General features: G+C 47.7%; 1 protein-coding gene across 2 annotated transcripts in view; it reads right to left on the bottom strand.

Moving 5' to 3' along the window:
* LOC139020157 (testis-specific gene 10 protein-like) overlaps nucleotides 1-13055 on the bottom strand; it is a 241863-nt gene that overhangs the window by 44338 nt on the left and 184470 nt on the right. For both annotated transcript variants that reach the window (XM_070429872.1, XM_070429873.1), the window contains exon 16: nucleotides 1262-1341. In XM_070429872.1, the coding sequence (XP_070285973.1) occupies nucleotides 1262-1341 (80 nt within the window). The remainder of the gene's footprint in view (nucleotides 1-1261; nucleotides 1342-13055) is intronic.

Below are 13055 nucleotides of genomic sequence, written 5' to 3'. Positions count from 1 at the left end.
CCATTTTTCTCTAATTCTGGGCTCATTACTCCTTATGTGTACTTTTCAAAGGAGTTTAAAAGAATGCTCTTATCTAGAATTTTACATTTTAAATGGGAAGAGGTTGAATAACTTGCTTCACTATTATTTGGAAAAAAAACTTAGTTTCTCTCTTTCTTTTTAAAAATAAATTCTTCATGGTGACCTCGGTAAGTACCCCAAACTAGTAGTTATGGATGTAGTTTCAGGTGAATGAACTACTTCTTTAAACAGTATTTTCTTGTTTAAAATCAGTACTAATTTAGTGCCCCATAATGTGAAATTTTGCAACTCACTTTTTCTCAGGGTTAACTAAAAAAAACCCCACCTTATTATCTGTATTGGGGGGGGGGGGGAGGGTTACCTATTCAATTATGATAAAGAAAAAGTAGTTCTAACATGGAATAATAAGAAAAAGCTATCTATAATCTACCTATATGATATTTATTGAAATGTGACAGAGAAAAAGCAGTCCTAATTTAGAATAAGAAAAATCTATTGAAAATATATGAAATAGAGTCTTTAATAGAATTAATAATCGGAAGCTAGAATTTAATATTATTGAAGCTATTTCCCCTGAACTATATTTAAAAATGACTACTAGCATTCTGACTTTAAAGAGAGAGAGATGGAGGCCTTTGTTACCAAAATAAGGTGAGTATAAATGGCTAATCTATGGAAAAGGTACATTGTAGGAAGATCGATGATTTTTAAGGTCAATTTTACAACTCTATCAAGACATAAATAGCAATATATGAGTAGTGGTAAACCAATCAGGACATGTTGTGAGATGGTGCTTCATGGGCCTGGCATTTAACTCAGTAGAGGATATAATAAGGTCTCCTGAAAAAGAGTAGCCATAAAAGAGGATTCAAAGGCTTTGTTATTCTATTCTTCTGGACGATCAGGCTACCTTATACGTTGCCAACCTCCTGCTGGTACCTTCAGATGTTCTTGGACAATAAACGATCCCACTGCACCCCTCAAGTCAATCAAACATGGGGATGGGAATGAGGAAAATGACTCTAACTCACCCTCCATGTCTGACAGAAGCAAAGGAAGACCCCCGGCATTGCAGGTCCTCTGGCCTCGGTATGAAGGACCCAGGGGGTGTCTGAGCATGCTGTGAACTGAACCCCCACTCTCCATGCAGAGAACCCCAATGGCCTGGTTCCGTCAGCCCCTCCCCCCATCCCACAACCCAGTGAGGACTCTTTGCAGAGCAGGGGAAGTGAGGCCTTACCTGTGCTGTCCTCCCCCAGGCCTTCGGCAGCCTCCCGAAGCTTGAAGTCCATCACCCGTGTGGAAATCATGTCCAGCTCCCTAAAACCAGATGGAAATTCACATTAAAGGAACATGTTTAACAGAAGTTAACAGTGAGAAAAGTGGTGGTGGTAACTGCTTTCTGTCTATGACCTCGCCTGCCCACACCAGCAAAGGCAGATTCTATGGCATATTATGGGACAGTACAGCCCAAAAAACATCGACAGCTCAAGATTAGTAACCACACAGGCATTTAACCATTCGCTGACAGAGCAACTGCATAGAAAACAGATAGCAGGAACAAATGCTTCACCCATTTAGTTGCAGAACAGCCGTAGAGATGTGGATTACAGCATGGGGAATGTAGTCAATGATATCAAGACAGATGGTATGGGCTGGGGGGAAAGGGGGGGCTTGAGACAGTGGGGGACCACTGTGTAGAGCACGTGATTTTCTGGACACTTTGTTGTACATCTGAAGCTAATACAGAATGGGGTTGAATGTAAACTGAAATAAAACAAAATATCCTTTAACTAGTTTACAGAATGCAGATTTGGTTCCTTTCTCTCAAAAAACAACAGCAAAAAACGTTTTCAGAAATTATGTTTTTCTCTTGTTCACTGTAGAAAGTTTATAAGATATAGAGAATGAAAACCACCCATAGTCCTACCAGCCAAGGATAATCACAATTAATGTTTTAATGTATTTCCTTCCCAGTATTTTCTGTGCAAATATTTGTATGTATCTGCACACACACACCACATTAGGAAAACTGACTTCCTGATTTTCTTGCTAATTCTTCCTAAGTGTACTGTAATGGCTACATACAATTTTGATATAAAGCCACATCATCATTGCTTTACACTGTGTTTCTTTTTTGAACTTTTCATTATGACAAATTTCAAACCAATACAAAATTGCAAAGAATATATAATGAACTTAACATATGGTCGCTGTAGTTTCAACTTTACGCCTTCTCCCCCTCCAACTCCCACTAGGTTATTTCAAAGCAAACCATCCCAGATATGATCCTGTCATCCACATGTACTTGTCTTCTTCCTGAATAAAATGCCTCTGACTCTTCACGGCAATCACATAAATGATTGCTGGCCGCTCTCCCTGCTGCAGAACACGGACCTAACCGCACGCCTGCCTCCCACCGCTGACCTGTGAATGGCGCACTCTACCCCACTCCCTAACGCACCATTTATTCGGAAAGCTATTCCTTACTGGCAGTTCCTATGAATCCTCCCTTATACGGGGGGCTCAGATGTTTAATTAACCAATTAACACTTGCCCCTTATGCACAGCACACAATGGGACACGTTTTGACAGGGGAAAGGAGTCACAGGTCTGTGGCAGGGTCGGGTCCCATGTTTCGGTCTCCTTTAATATTAACGTCAAAATGTCCCTCTCCCCACCAGCCAATTCCTTAAAAAGATGAACAAAGCTTCATCAGCTTCACTTCTCTATTTTCATACAATTTAGCTCCATAAAAATGTCTGCCCAACAGAGCGAAAGGGGGAAAACCCACACGATCACCGCCACTGATGCAGAAACCACTGAACAACATTCATGACAAAAACACTAAAAACAACTAGGAATAGGAGGAAACTACCTCAACATAACAAAGGCCATAGACTAAAAGCCCACAGCTTTTCTCATACTAAACAGAGAAAACGGGGAGCTTTTCCCCTAAGATCAGCAACAAGACACGGGCGCTCACTCTCACCACTGTTACTCAACAGACTAGTAGTGCTGGAAGTCCTAGTCAGATCAGTCAGTCAGGAAAAAGGAACAGGACATCCATGTTAAAGAAAAGAAGTAACAGTATCTCTGTTCACAGATGACATGATCTTATACGTAGAAAATCCTAAAGGTCCCCCCTCACAAAAACTGTTAGAATAAGTGAATGCAGCAAAGGTGCAGAATTCAGAATGAACACACAAAAATCAGTTGTGCTTCTATATACTAACAATGAGCAATCTGAAAAGATACGTAAGAAAACAGTTCCATTTATAATGGCATCAAAAAAAGAATAAAATACTTAGGAATAAACTTAACCAAGGAAAGACTTGCACACTGAAAACTACAAAGTGTTGCTGAAAGAAATGAAACAAGACACAAAGAAATAGAGACATTTCATGTTCATGGATTGAAAGACTTAATATTGTGATGATGAATCGACGCAATCCTGTCGAAATCCCTGGTCCCATAGTATCCTGCTGCCCAGTGACATTATTGGGAGGAGCAGCCACCAGGACATGTGAAGAAAGAGGCCAGAGAAGGGACAGCAGGAAACTATGAGGAGCAAGCCAGAGAGTGCAAATGGTCAGGACTGGTTCAGAGTCACCAGCCAGGACCCTGGGCACCATCCTCTGCAGTTGCTTCTGAGCTAAGTACGAATGCCAGAGCTTTCTACTGCCTGAACTGGAAGTGACTGACCCAGCACGCACATACCATCTGAAGCATATCGCTTAATCCTCAAGAGCTCCTAGTTTCCCCCTTTTGGAATTGAGACCATATATTATAGCCGACAGGCTTACTAACTGGCCCAAAGTAGCGACGCAGACATGCTGCCCTCTGTCCTCATGTTGGACATAGGTTGGCACAGGTGCTATGTTGAGTGCATGTCCTCATGTTGGACATAGGTTGGCATAGGTACTATGTTGACTGCATGTCCTCATGTTGGACATAGGTTGGCACAGGTACTATGTTGAGTGCATGTCCTCATGTTGGACATAGGTTGGCATAGGTACTATGTCGACTGCATGCCATCATGTTGGACATAGGTTGGCACAGGTGCTATGTTGAGTGCATGTCCTCATGTTGGACATAGGTTGGCACAGGTACTATGTTGAGTGCATGTCCTCATGTTGGACATAGGTTGGTGCCGGTACTATATGCTGACTGCATGTCCTCATACTGACTGCACACCCAGCATGGGCAAGCACCTTCAAGGCCTGGGATACAGCGATGGATGAGACCGATGTCAGCAGCCTCTCGCAGGCGCTGACCCAGTGAAGGGACAGTCCTGAGATGTCCCCAGGGTGAGGCCAGGGGCCTGAGGCTGACATTCCCGGAAGATCAGTCTGACAGGGTCCCTGGGTCTGAGGGAAGGGGTTTGCGGCTGCCTTGATATGTCACCTAACACTCCTGAGTCACTATGGCATTACCTTCAAAATGTCCGGTCACCTCTGGCCATTTTAATCAAACGCTCTTTGCTGGGAAGTGCTGAGAACGCGGAGGTGTATGTGAGTGTGTGTGCACTAGCCCTGTGGGTGGGTTGAAGGGCGCTCCACCCACTGAGCGACCAGGAGAACCGGAAGCTCGCCCTTGCTCCTCCTGGGATGGATGACAAAGCCGCAGGCGTCAGAGGGCTGAGGAGTGGGGGAGGGTGGGAGGCGGCCCGCTCTCCACTTGCTGTATGCATGTGGACATCCTGCTGGGCCCGGATGCAGAGAGCATGGCCAGAGGCCCAGGCTGCTAACGATTCACACACGGAGGCAAAAGCCACTCCACAGACAAAGGGATGACAGACTAGCTCACCTCATGTGGAAGGTTTGAAAACCTGCTCATGTTTCATGTTCCAAACACCTTCACACGAGCAAAACTGCAACTGGGTGCAGAGGAAAGGGACCAAGACGTGGAAGTCAGGCTGCCCTGGGACTGAATCCTCAGCCCCCCACTTACTCTTGCGGAGCCTCAGTTTCCTCATCTACAAAACAGGGACAATAACCCTGGAACTGCCCGGGGCGGAGAACACAGCACAGACACGCACTCGCTGAGAACCGTGGGTGGTTTCCACAGCCTGTTCCTCACCACGCGCTCACACGTCAGCACCAACGCAGACAGGAGCACGCACCGGCACGCCTGGCAGCAGTGTCCGTCTGCCTCACGAAGACACAGTGTCCTATACAAACGGCTCCCTTAGAGTCACTGTGATCGGTCAAAGACGAAGACACCTGGATTGGAAGATGGGCCCTGAGCTTCCCCAGGCCCCGCAGTCTGATGGCAGTGGGTGAAACTGCTGCCAAGTAAGGAATGAAAACATTCCAGGCTCCCGGGGCGGGGTCAGCTGGGGGACAGCAGCCCTCTGAGAGGTGGAGGGAGCAGATGGACTGAGCCCTTCGCTCGGACACTCCGGGTGGAAACCTCCATGCGGCTACAGTGGGGAGCCTTCTCCATGGCGCCCAATAACCTGCCCTTTCTGAAACATGTCCCCCCACCCAAGTAACATTCAGGGAAAACCATAGTCAGAAATCTCCCACTCTCTCTCAGCACCCCTTGCTTCTCGAAGTTCAAGGCAGGCCGCCCCAACGCCCCCTCCACCAGCGGTTGCCCCCCACCCTCCTGCCCCTATTGTTCTGACAGCTCAAGTTCAAATACAGAAACACTTGGTCTTCAAATCTGCACCTGAGGTGCCTCTTCAGGGATTCTAATCAACTCACAAAGGCGCTGGGCCTGCAGTGCCCTGTGCGCCTCCGTGTGGATCTGGGCGCCTACAGAACCAGGAGAGACTTTCCTCCAAAGAAGGCCCCGTGGGGCTGTCCCACTCCCTCCCCCCGAACCCTCCCTGCGACCACAGGCTGCTTCCAAGCTTATTGGAAGAATGCCATCATCAGTTGCAGCTCATATTGAAAAGTCCTACAAAAGCTTATTCATGTGGGGAACAAGAATAGATTTTAATATGGTATTTTAACAGTTTCAATCTATGTTTATCTACACAATGCAAAAAAAAAAATCCCATCTGTAACCGGATTACATACCTCTGAGCATGTCATTATGCATGAAAGGCTTGGTCACATCCCTGTGGCAGTCTCTCTCAGCCCCCGTACCTTTCCTTACAATGCTCACCAAGGCTGCCAGCCAGGACTCCTTGTAAGGTGCCTGCCTAACGTACCCTTCCCTTCTAAGGCTGTGCTTGGTGGGGCCAGCTATATTCCGGTCTCATCCACGGCTCTCTTATCAGCACCAAGGACAGTGCCTGGAGCAGGGCACTGAGCACTAGACCCATGACAAAACTCCTGGGGCTTCTGGAGATGATCAACATGGTACAAACAGGACGAAAACCAGCAGTAAAGTCACCGACTATGTTCTAGAAATGCATCTAGTTTTACAAACCAATTTAAGACAGAGGATGTCCTCCAGGAGATTTGTGATAACCTGACTAGTAAAAAGCAAATAATCTTTCGTGCGACCCTTTTCCGTCTATTGAAAAGAACTTTATTTTCTTTATGGGAGCAGCACAACTTTAAAACGATGAAAAAACAGAGGTAAGTTTGCACAGAAGTGATGGCATTTCAACCTGAAGCTATAACCTAAATGCTTCTCTTATGCGTGTTGCAGTGCCTGTGGCAGCTGGCTGTGGAGTCCCCGCGTCCTGGAGAGAGTTGATTCCACCAAGTCTATGTGAAGTACCTTTTAAGAAGAGTAACAGCAAATGATCACAGATCCATCAATGCAGTTTTTTTGTTTAAAAGCAAATAAAAGCAAATCTAAATACCAGTGTTTGTGTGCCAAATCAACTGAAGACCCCAGCACCAATTGCAGACACCCAAACTGAAACTACCATTTAATCACTGGATCTCACTTTTCACTGTTTCTCCAAGTGGGGTAGCACTGACAGCCTTGAGTTTCAGGACAAGCTCTTCTTCCTAGAGGGAGTGTTTGGGGGCAAGGCCTCTACTGTGTCCATCTGGGCATGGGGCTCAGTGTCTGGCCACAAAAGGTACCTGTAGACATTTGCAGAATGAGTGAACAGGTATGCCGTGTAACACACTTGTCCTTGAACTTCAGAAGTGTCGATGAGCCCAATGACCATTCTTTGAATATTAACATATATTCAACAACAGACACCTAACAGACCCTACCTTTACAGCCATTCAGACCCCACTTAATGCACGTGTCTGAGCGTGCATGGTGGTGTGAGTGTTTGTGGGGGGGAGAGAAGGTGGATTCTGCCTTCCTGAAAATGGAACAATAACTAAACTCACATCCTTTAGGTTGGGGAGTGGGCTGCTAGGGGAAGAGACGTAGAATAAAGCTTTCGGACTGAAGACCAATTTGCACAGGAATGCCATCACTTCTGTGCAATTTTACCTCTGAAGACCATTCTTGGCCTCTTACTTCGGCAACTGCTCTTTTGTTCTCTTCAAACCGTCTGAAGACATAATCTACCTCAAACCAGCTTTTCATCTACTATTCACACACCCGTCCCACCCCCAGGAAGGCGCGTGTTTACGATGGCCTTCATAGCGTCAGGCTCCCACCTCTGCCAAGTTGCCTGCTGATCAGTGACTGTGTCTCTCATCAATGTCCTTGAAGCCTAACTGACTATGAACATTCAGCCCAACAGTCTGTCTGTCGCCACAGAAGGTCTGTCACTAAGCTCCGGGGGCAAAACTATTCCCCAGAACACAAAATAAAACGAGGAAGGAGAGGCCAGGGCAGGGAAAACAATGCATAGTGCAGGGCACATTCGACCTGGGAGAGCAGGGCAGAGGCCTCGGTGGCCTACGTGCCAACCCCAAACGCCCAAGCACCAGGATGCGAAGCCACAGAGAAGTAAACATGCACATCAGTAACCAAGTGTAATATGCCAGATGTAGATGGTAGGAAAGCAGCTTTGCGGGGCAGAATATTCAAATATCCTTGCTGATCGAAATACCTATTAAATTCATAATATCCAAGGTCAGTGGGTCTTAGCATCCTGACTGGGATTTTTGAATATCAGCTCACCCAACCTCAGACAGCTGAGGGAGACCAGCAGTGACTTTCAGCTCCCTTTTCCCTGGCCAGCTGGAGGCGGTGGCCTAGTCGGGGAAGACAATGTAAAAAGCCTTTCATTTGGTGTCCTACCACCTCCCGCTCGAACACTCCTCCCTCCATCTTCTGTCCTGGCAGGGCCCTGCATCCATCCTGGCCACCTTCTCCAGGGTCTCTGTACTCACCCACTTCCGGGTCAGTGATGGTTATTACCCTTCCAGAGGTAGCTGCTAATCCATTAGGAAAATATAATAATTATTAGCATCTATGCAAGTATCCAGAATAGGCAACCCCCTAGAGACAGAAAGCAGACCAGTGTTTGTCTGGGTAGGGGAGTGGGCTGCTAGGGGAAGAGACGTGGAATAGGAAGTAACTGCAAATGGCCACAGTGTTTCTTTTGGGGGAGATGAATATGCTCTGAAATTAGATTATGTTCACAGTCACACAACTCTGTACATACAGTAAAACCTACTGACTATACACTTTAAAAAGATGAACTTTACGGTATGAAATTATATGTCAATAAAGCTGCTGGAAATGTGTTAAGAGAAAAACAGGTGAAATAGAGATGTTTTTGGAAAAGCAGACATGACACACTTTGTCCCCAGCAATCTCACACTAAAACAAATGCTAGAGGAAGAAGGATATGCTCTCAGGTGGAAGTGTGGAGAGGTAGGTAGGAATGGAGAACAACAGATATGCGGGTGAATATAAATAAATATGGACGAGATGAGCAGGCATCTGGACTTCACTCAGAGGCCCTGTGCGCAACTGGCATACACATGTGCCTTGGCCCTGCTCTCCCCTCCCCCATAGTATTCCACTTCCTTCCAGCCAGGGCCTTTGCAGATGCTGTTCCCTGCCCTCATGCTCCACTTTCCTTGTATTAAATCCTTCTCATCCTTCAGATAGCTCCACTTCCACTTCCCAGAGAAGACCGATATGCCCTCCATAGAGCCAGGCCCTCCCAGGATGAGCTAGGACCTCCCACAATGCACTGAGAACCCCAGCACCTTTTGTTCATAGAAGTTAACCAGTTTTAATCATCTCAAAGTTTGCATTACATTGATCCAGTTCCCTTTTATAGATTTGAGGCTGCTTGCACTTCCTATACATTTAATCAATTTTTCCTTTTCTTGGAAAAAAGAAAATAAGCAGTGACTTAACTGTTGTTCTCTAGTGAGTCACGCCAAGTTCTGTCTGTACCTTTTTTAGAAAAGTAAGTTTCACGTTACTGAGGCCAATGGAATGTGCAATGCTCACAAAGGTCCTGTGAGAATTCCCTGTTCAGAAGCTGCGCCAGCTGAGTGCATCCTGATAGGTATTATTTCCCCGAGAGCAGAGGACTTGACCTCTGCACCTGACTCATAGTGGGGGGTGTTGAGACTGGACCTCATCACACCAACCATTTCTCCTTGAAGGAGCCAGAGGACCTCCTGCCCTTTGATGCAGACACCTAGTTGTGTGCGCGCACAACCTCTGTCTAGCTGTCAGAAAAGACAGGGAGGAGAAAGGGATAGATCTACTGGACATATGGAGAAAAGAAAGCAAAGAAGTGTCATACGCACAGGGCTGAAACCAGCAACTCAGATGCTGAGTCCGAGTGCTCTGAGCAAGAGGGGAGAGTAGAGGAACTTGGCGGGTGGTCAGTGGTGATATTTCCTAATGCCCTGTTTTTATCTTATAAAAAACATTACTTTAGACATCTTTTATCTTATAAAAAACTAACATTAGGCATGGACTGGAGAGTGAGTCATACCCTATCTGGCTAAGTGTATAAAACTTGGAAACTGATTGAGGTCAGGGAACATGGATCAGCATGGTACTGCCCCTCAAGAGGTGCTCAATAAATATTGTTGAAGGAATGGATGAATAAATGAACAAACAAATGAACCACAGGCACTTATAACACTTGCTAGACAAAAGAATCCCCTCCTAATAGAATGAGACAGCATCAGCTACCCAATCATAGTTCCCAAGGCCACCCAGCACTCCACTGTCTCCTTCCAAACCCACGACTTAGCTAAACTGTGTCACATTTCCTTAGCCTGGGCTTTGCTTTATCCACTGCCCTCCTTCAGACCTGACCTACCCTACGCCACGCAGAGCTAAAGTCCAATGGCCCCTGGGAACGAAGCCATACAGATGCAGGGGCGGTCCCTGCCCAGATGCCTTGTTCTCATCCTTACGCTTCCCTTTGGCCACGGGCCCGGCGGGGACAGTGAGAACAGCCAGAAGGAGCAAGGCACAGGGCCACAGCTCACTAGGATGCTTTTCCGCAAAGAAACAACAGAGCTTCATTCAAATGAACCCAGTCACCAACAAGATAAATGGGAGGATTTACAAGCACATAATAGTATCTGATGTAAGATAAACAGTTGATTTCCTGGGCAGTTGGGGTCTGTGTGAATGGGCAAATTGGTAAGTTACTTAGCAAGGGATGCAGACAGCTGCCGGATGCAGCACTTAAGCACATACACATGCACGTGAGAACTTGAGCTCCCACAGGTGACTAGGTCTCCATGAATGGGGCTCAATAAAACGGTGTCAGACTGCAATGCACATCAGCTTGCCAGGGAGTACGCTGTTCTCTCTCATCCAGGAGTGAAGGGTTCCATGTGAGATTTGAAAAACATTAGACATTTTCAGGTTATAGAGTAAAAAAAATCAATTAGAGACTTACAAAACCATCGTTTCAGAAACAGGTAAGCGTAAGAACTTCAAACTTTGTGAGCTTAACTTAGAAATTGCATTTGCATAATTCTTGGGAGACTATAGCATAAATTCATTCTAACGCTGGGATATCAGGCCAAGATGTGATCTAACTCGGAGACTGTCATCTCGGAGTGAGAGCTGTGCCGTGCGGACGGCTGCACACACGCGTGACGCAGGGCAGCGGAGCAGGGTCCCAGGGAAGTCCACTGGGCTGGCTTATTGCTAATCATGAGTTCGCTGAGGTAAGAAACACCCTTTTTATGCATTTATACCAAAAACAACCCCACAAAGAAAGTCCTTACGGCTTCATTTACCTGGGATGCTCCACACGTGACTGGCAGCTCGGCAGTAGGAAGCCGTGTTGCAAAGCCTATTCATAAGACGACAACACCACCACCCTATTCTGACCCGTCTGAAATAGGCAGAGTCAGAAAATGGGGTTGAGTAATTATTAGTCAAATGTTTATGAAACAGTAACAATGACGATGACTTCCACGCACAAGGCTTCACTTAGAATAAAAGCCTGTGTTCACAGGGATCCTTAGGTTGTTGGGTCACTGTCTCTATGTAACAGAAGAAAGTGAGGCTGGCGTCGGGGGCACTGCCTGCCCCAGCCCTCAGCACCCCCCACACTGCCAGGGTGTGTGCTGCCGTAGGTGCAACATCAGTTCCCCAAGAGCATCCACCCAGCAGCCTGAGTGATGTGCGGATGTGACAATCACCTGGACCGAGAGCGGCCGCCACTTCTGGGAGTTTTCCATTTGGTGCACGAGACATGCAGACTGTTTATGCTGAGCCACGGGGTTGAAATCACACCCCAGCTCTACTTACTCCATCTACTGGGACAGAATCAAAACGCACCGAGAGCCACACTCCTCCAGGGAAGAGGCCACGCAGCAGGGCGCGTGGCTCTGTGCAGGGTCACTGGCCTCTCCCACAAGCGAGGCTGTCAGTGAGGAGCAAGCCCTTTGGTGCTGATCGTTAGGAAAGGGAATTATTCTAATGGCCTTCAGCTTTGACCTCTGCTTTCTCCCCTTCACTCAACTATACAGACTGCGCCCTGTGGACCCAAGTTACAGGCATGAGATACTGAGAGTAAAAGCTCTCTTCCCCCAATTCTCTGCCCCCTCCCTGTCCTTCCCTTCGTTTCCTCCCCTCCTGCCCCATTTCCACCCTCCGCTCCCCCTTCTCTTTCATTATATGTGTGTGTCACAAAGAAAATCATTAATTTGTTCCAGAATCCACACAATCCAAGGAAATAAAATAATGACTGTAAGGAAGGAGGCATGAACATACTGGAACACAGGACAATAGATGCGAGTCTACGCTGCGCCCCAGGGGGTGTGGCCTGGCCGCCCTGGTGCTCCCAGAGGGCAGGCTCACCTCAGGGAGCTCACTGCAGGGAGAAGAGCGGCCTTCCCTGTCCTCCCCACAGTGGCTTAGGGCGCTTGGGACACCGCGGGGTGCCGAGCAGGGGCCCTCGTCCCGTCTCCCCACCAAGCAGCCCCCCTGGGCCCGGCAGCACCCACACGAGCTCCCAGCAGGTGTGCAGCACACGGTTGAAGCTGCCTGGGAAGCACACGCTCTTCTTTCACTCCAGGCCGCAAAGGGCAACGGTCAGGGGGCTGCACCCCATGTGCGTCGGGCTGATCCCAGGAAGAGAGACTCATGCTGAGAACTAACACAGCCAGGTCCTGCACCCTCTCCTTCCCCACCAAGACCACCTGTGCGTCTGTCCTGCCCTCCAGGTTGTGGGCACCTGCGGTGCGGGGCATTATGGGCACAGGTGCCTCTGCCGGGCACATTGGCACCTTAGCTCCAGCTTTCTTGTCATCTGTTCTTTTCTTTTTAAATATATTTTATTGATTTTTTTACAGAGAGGGAGAGGGATAGAGAGTTAGAAACATTGATGAGAGAGAAACATCGATCAGCTGCCTCCTGCACACCCCCTACTGGAGATGTGCCCGCAACCAAGGTACATGCCCTTGACCAGAATTGAACCTGGGACCTTTCAGTCACAGGCTGACACTCTAACCACTGAGCAAACCGGTTAGGGCTTGTCATCTGTTCTTAAAGGCCCATCCTGTTACCTCAGGGCCTGGATGTTCTGTGAACTGCATTCCTGGGACCTTCCAATTGCTCTTTGCAGCCGGGCACCTGCTCACCCCGCTCGCTGGGCAGTGACCCTGCCTGAGACCACACGGCAGGTGCACAGGCCCTACCCCTGGGCGGAAACCACCGCTGGCGTGGCCAGGCTCCCGGCTCTCCCTGGTAACGTCCGCTCTGATTTC

Source organism: Myotis yumanensis, unplaced genomic scaffold, assembly GCF_028538775.1.
Source record: "Myotis yumanensis isolate MYYU_CA2020_CCGP unplaced genomic scaffold, mMyoYum1.0.hap1 SCAF_11, whole genome shotgun sequence".
NCBI classification, from domain to species: domain Eukaryota; kingdom Metazoa; phylum Chordata; class Mammalia; order Chiroptera; family Vespertilionidae; genus Myotis; species Myotis yumanensis.
This window is presented reverse-complemented; position numbering and strand designations above follow the sequence as displayed.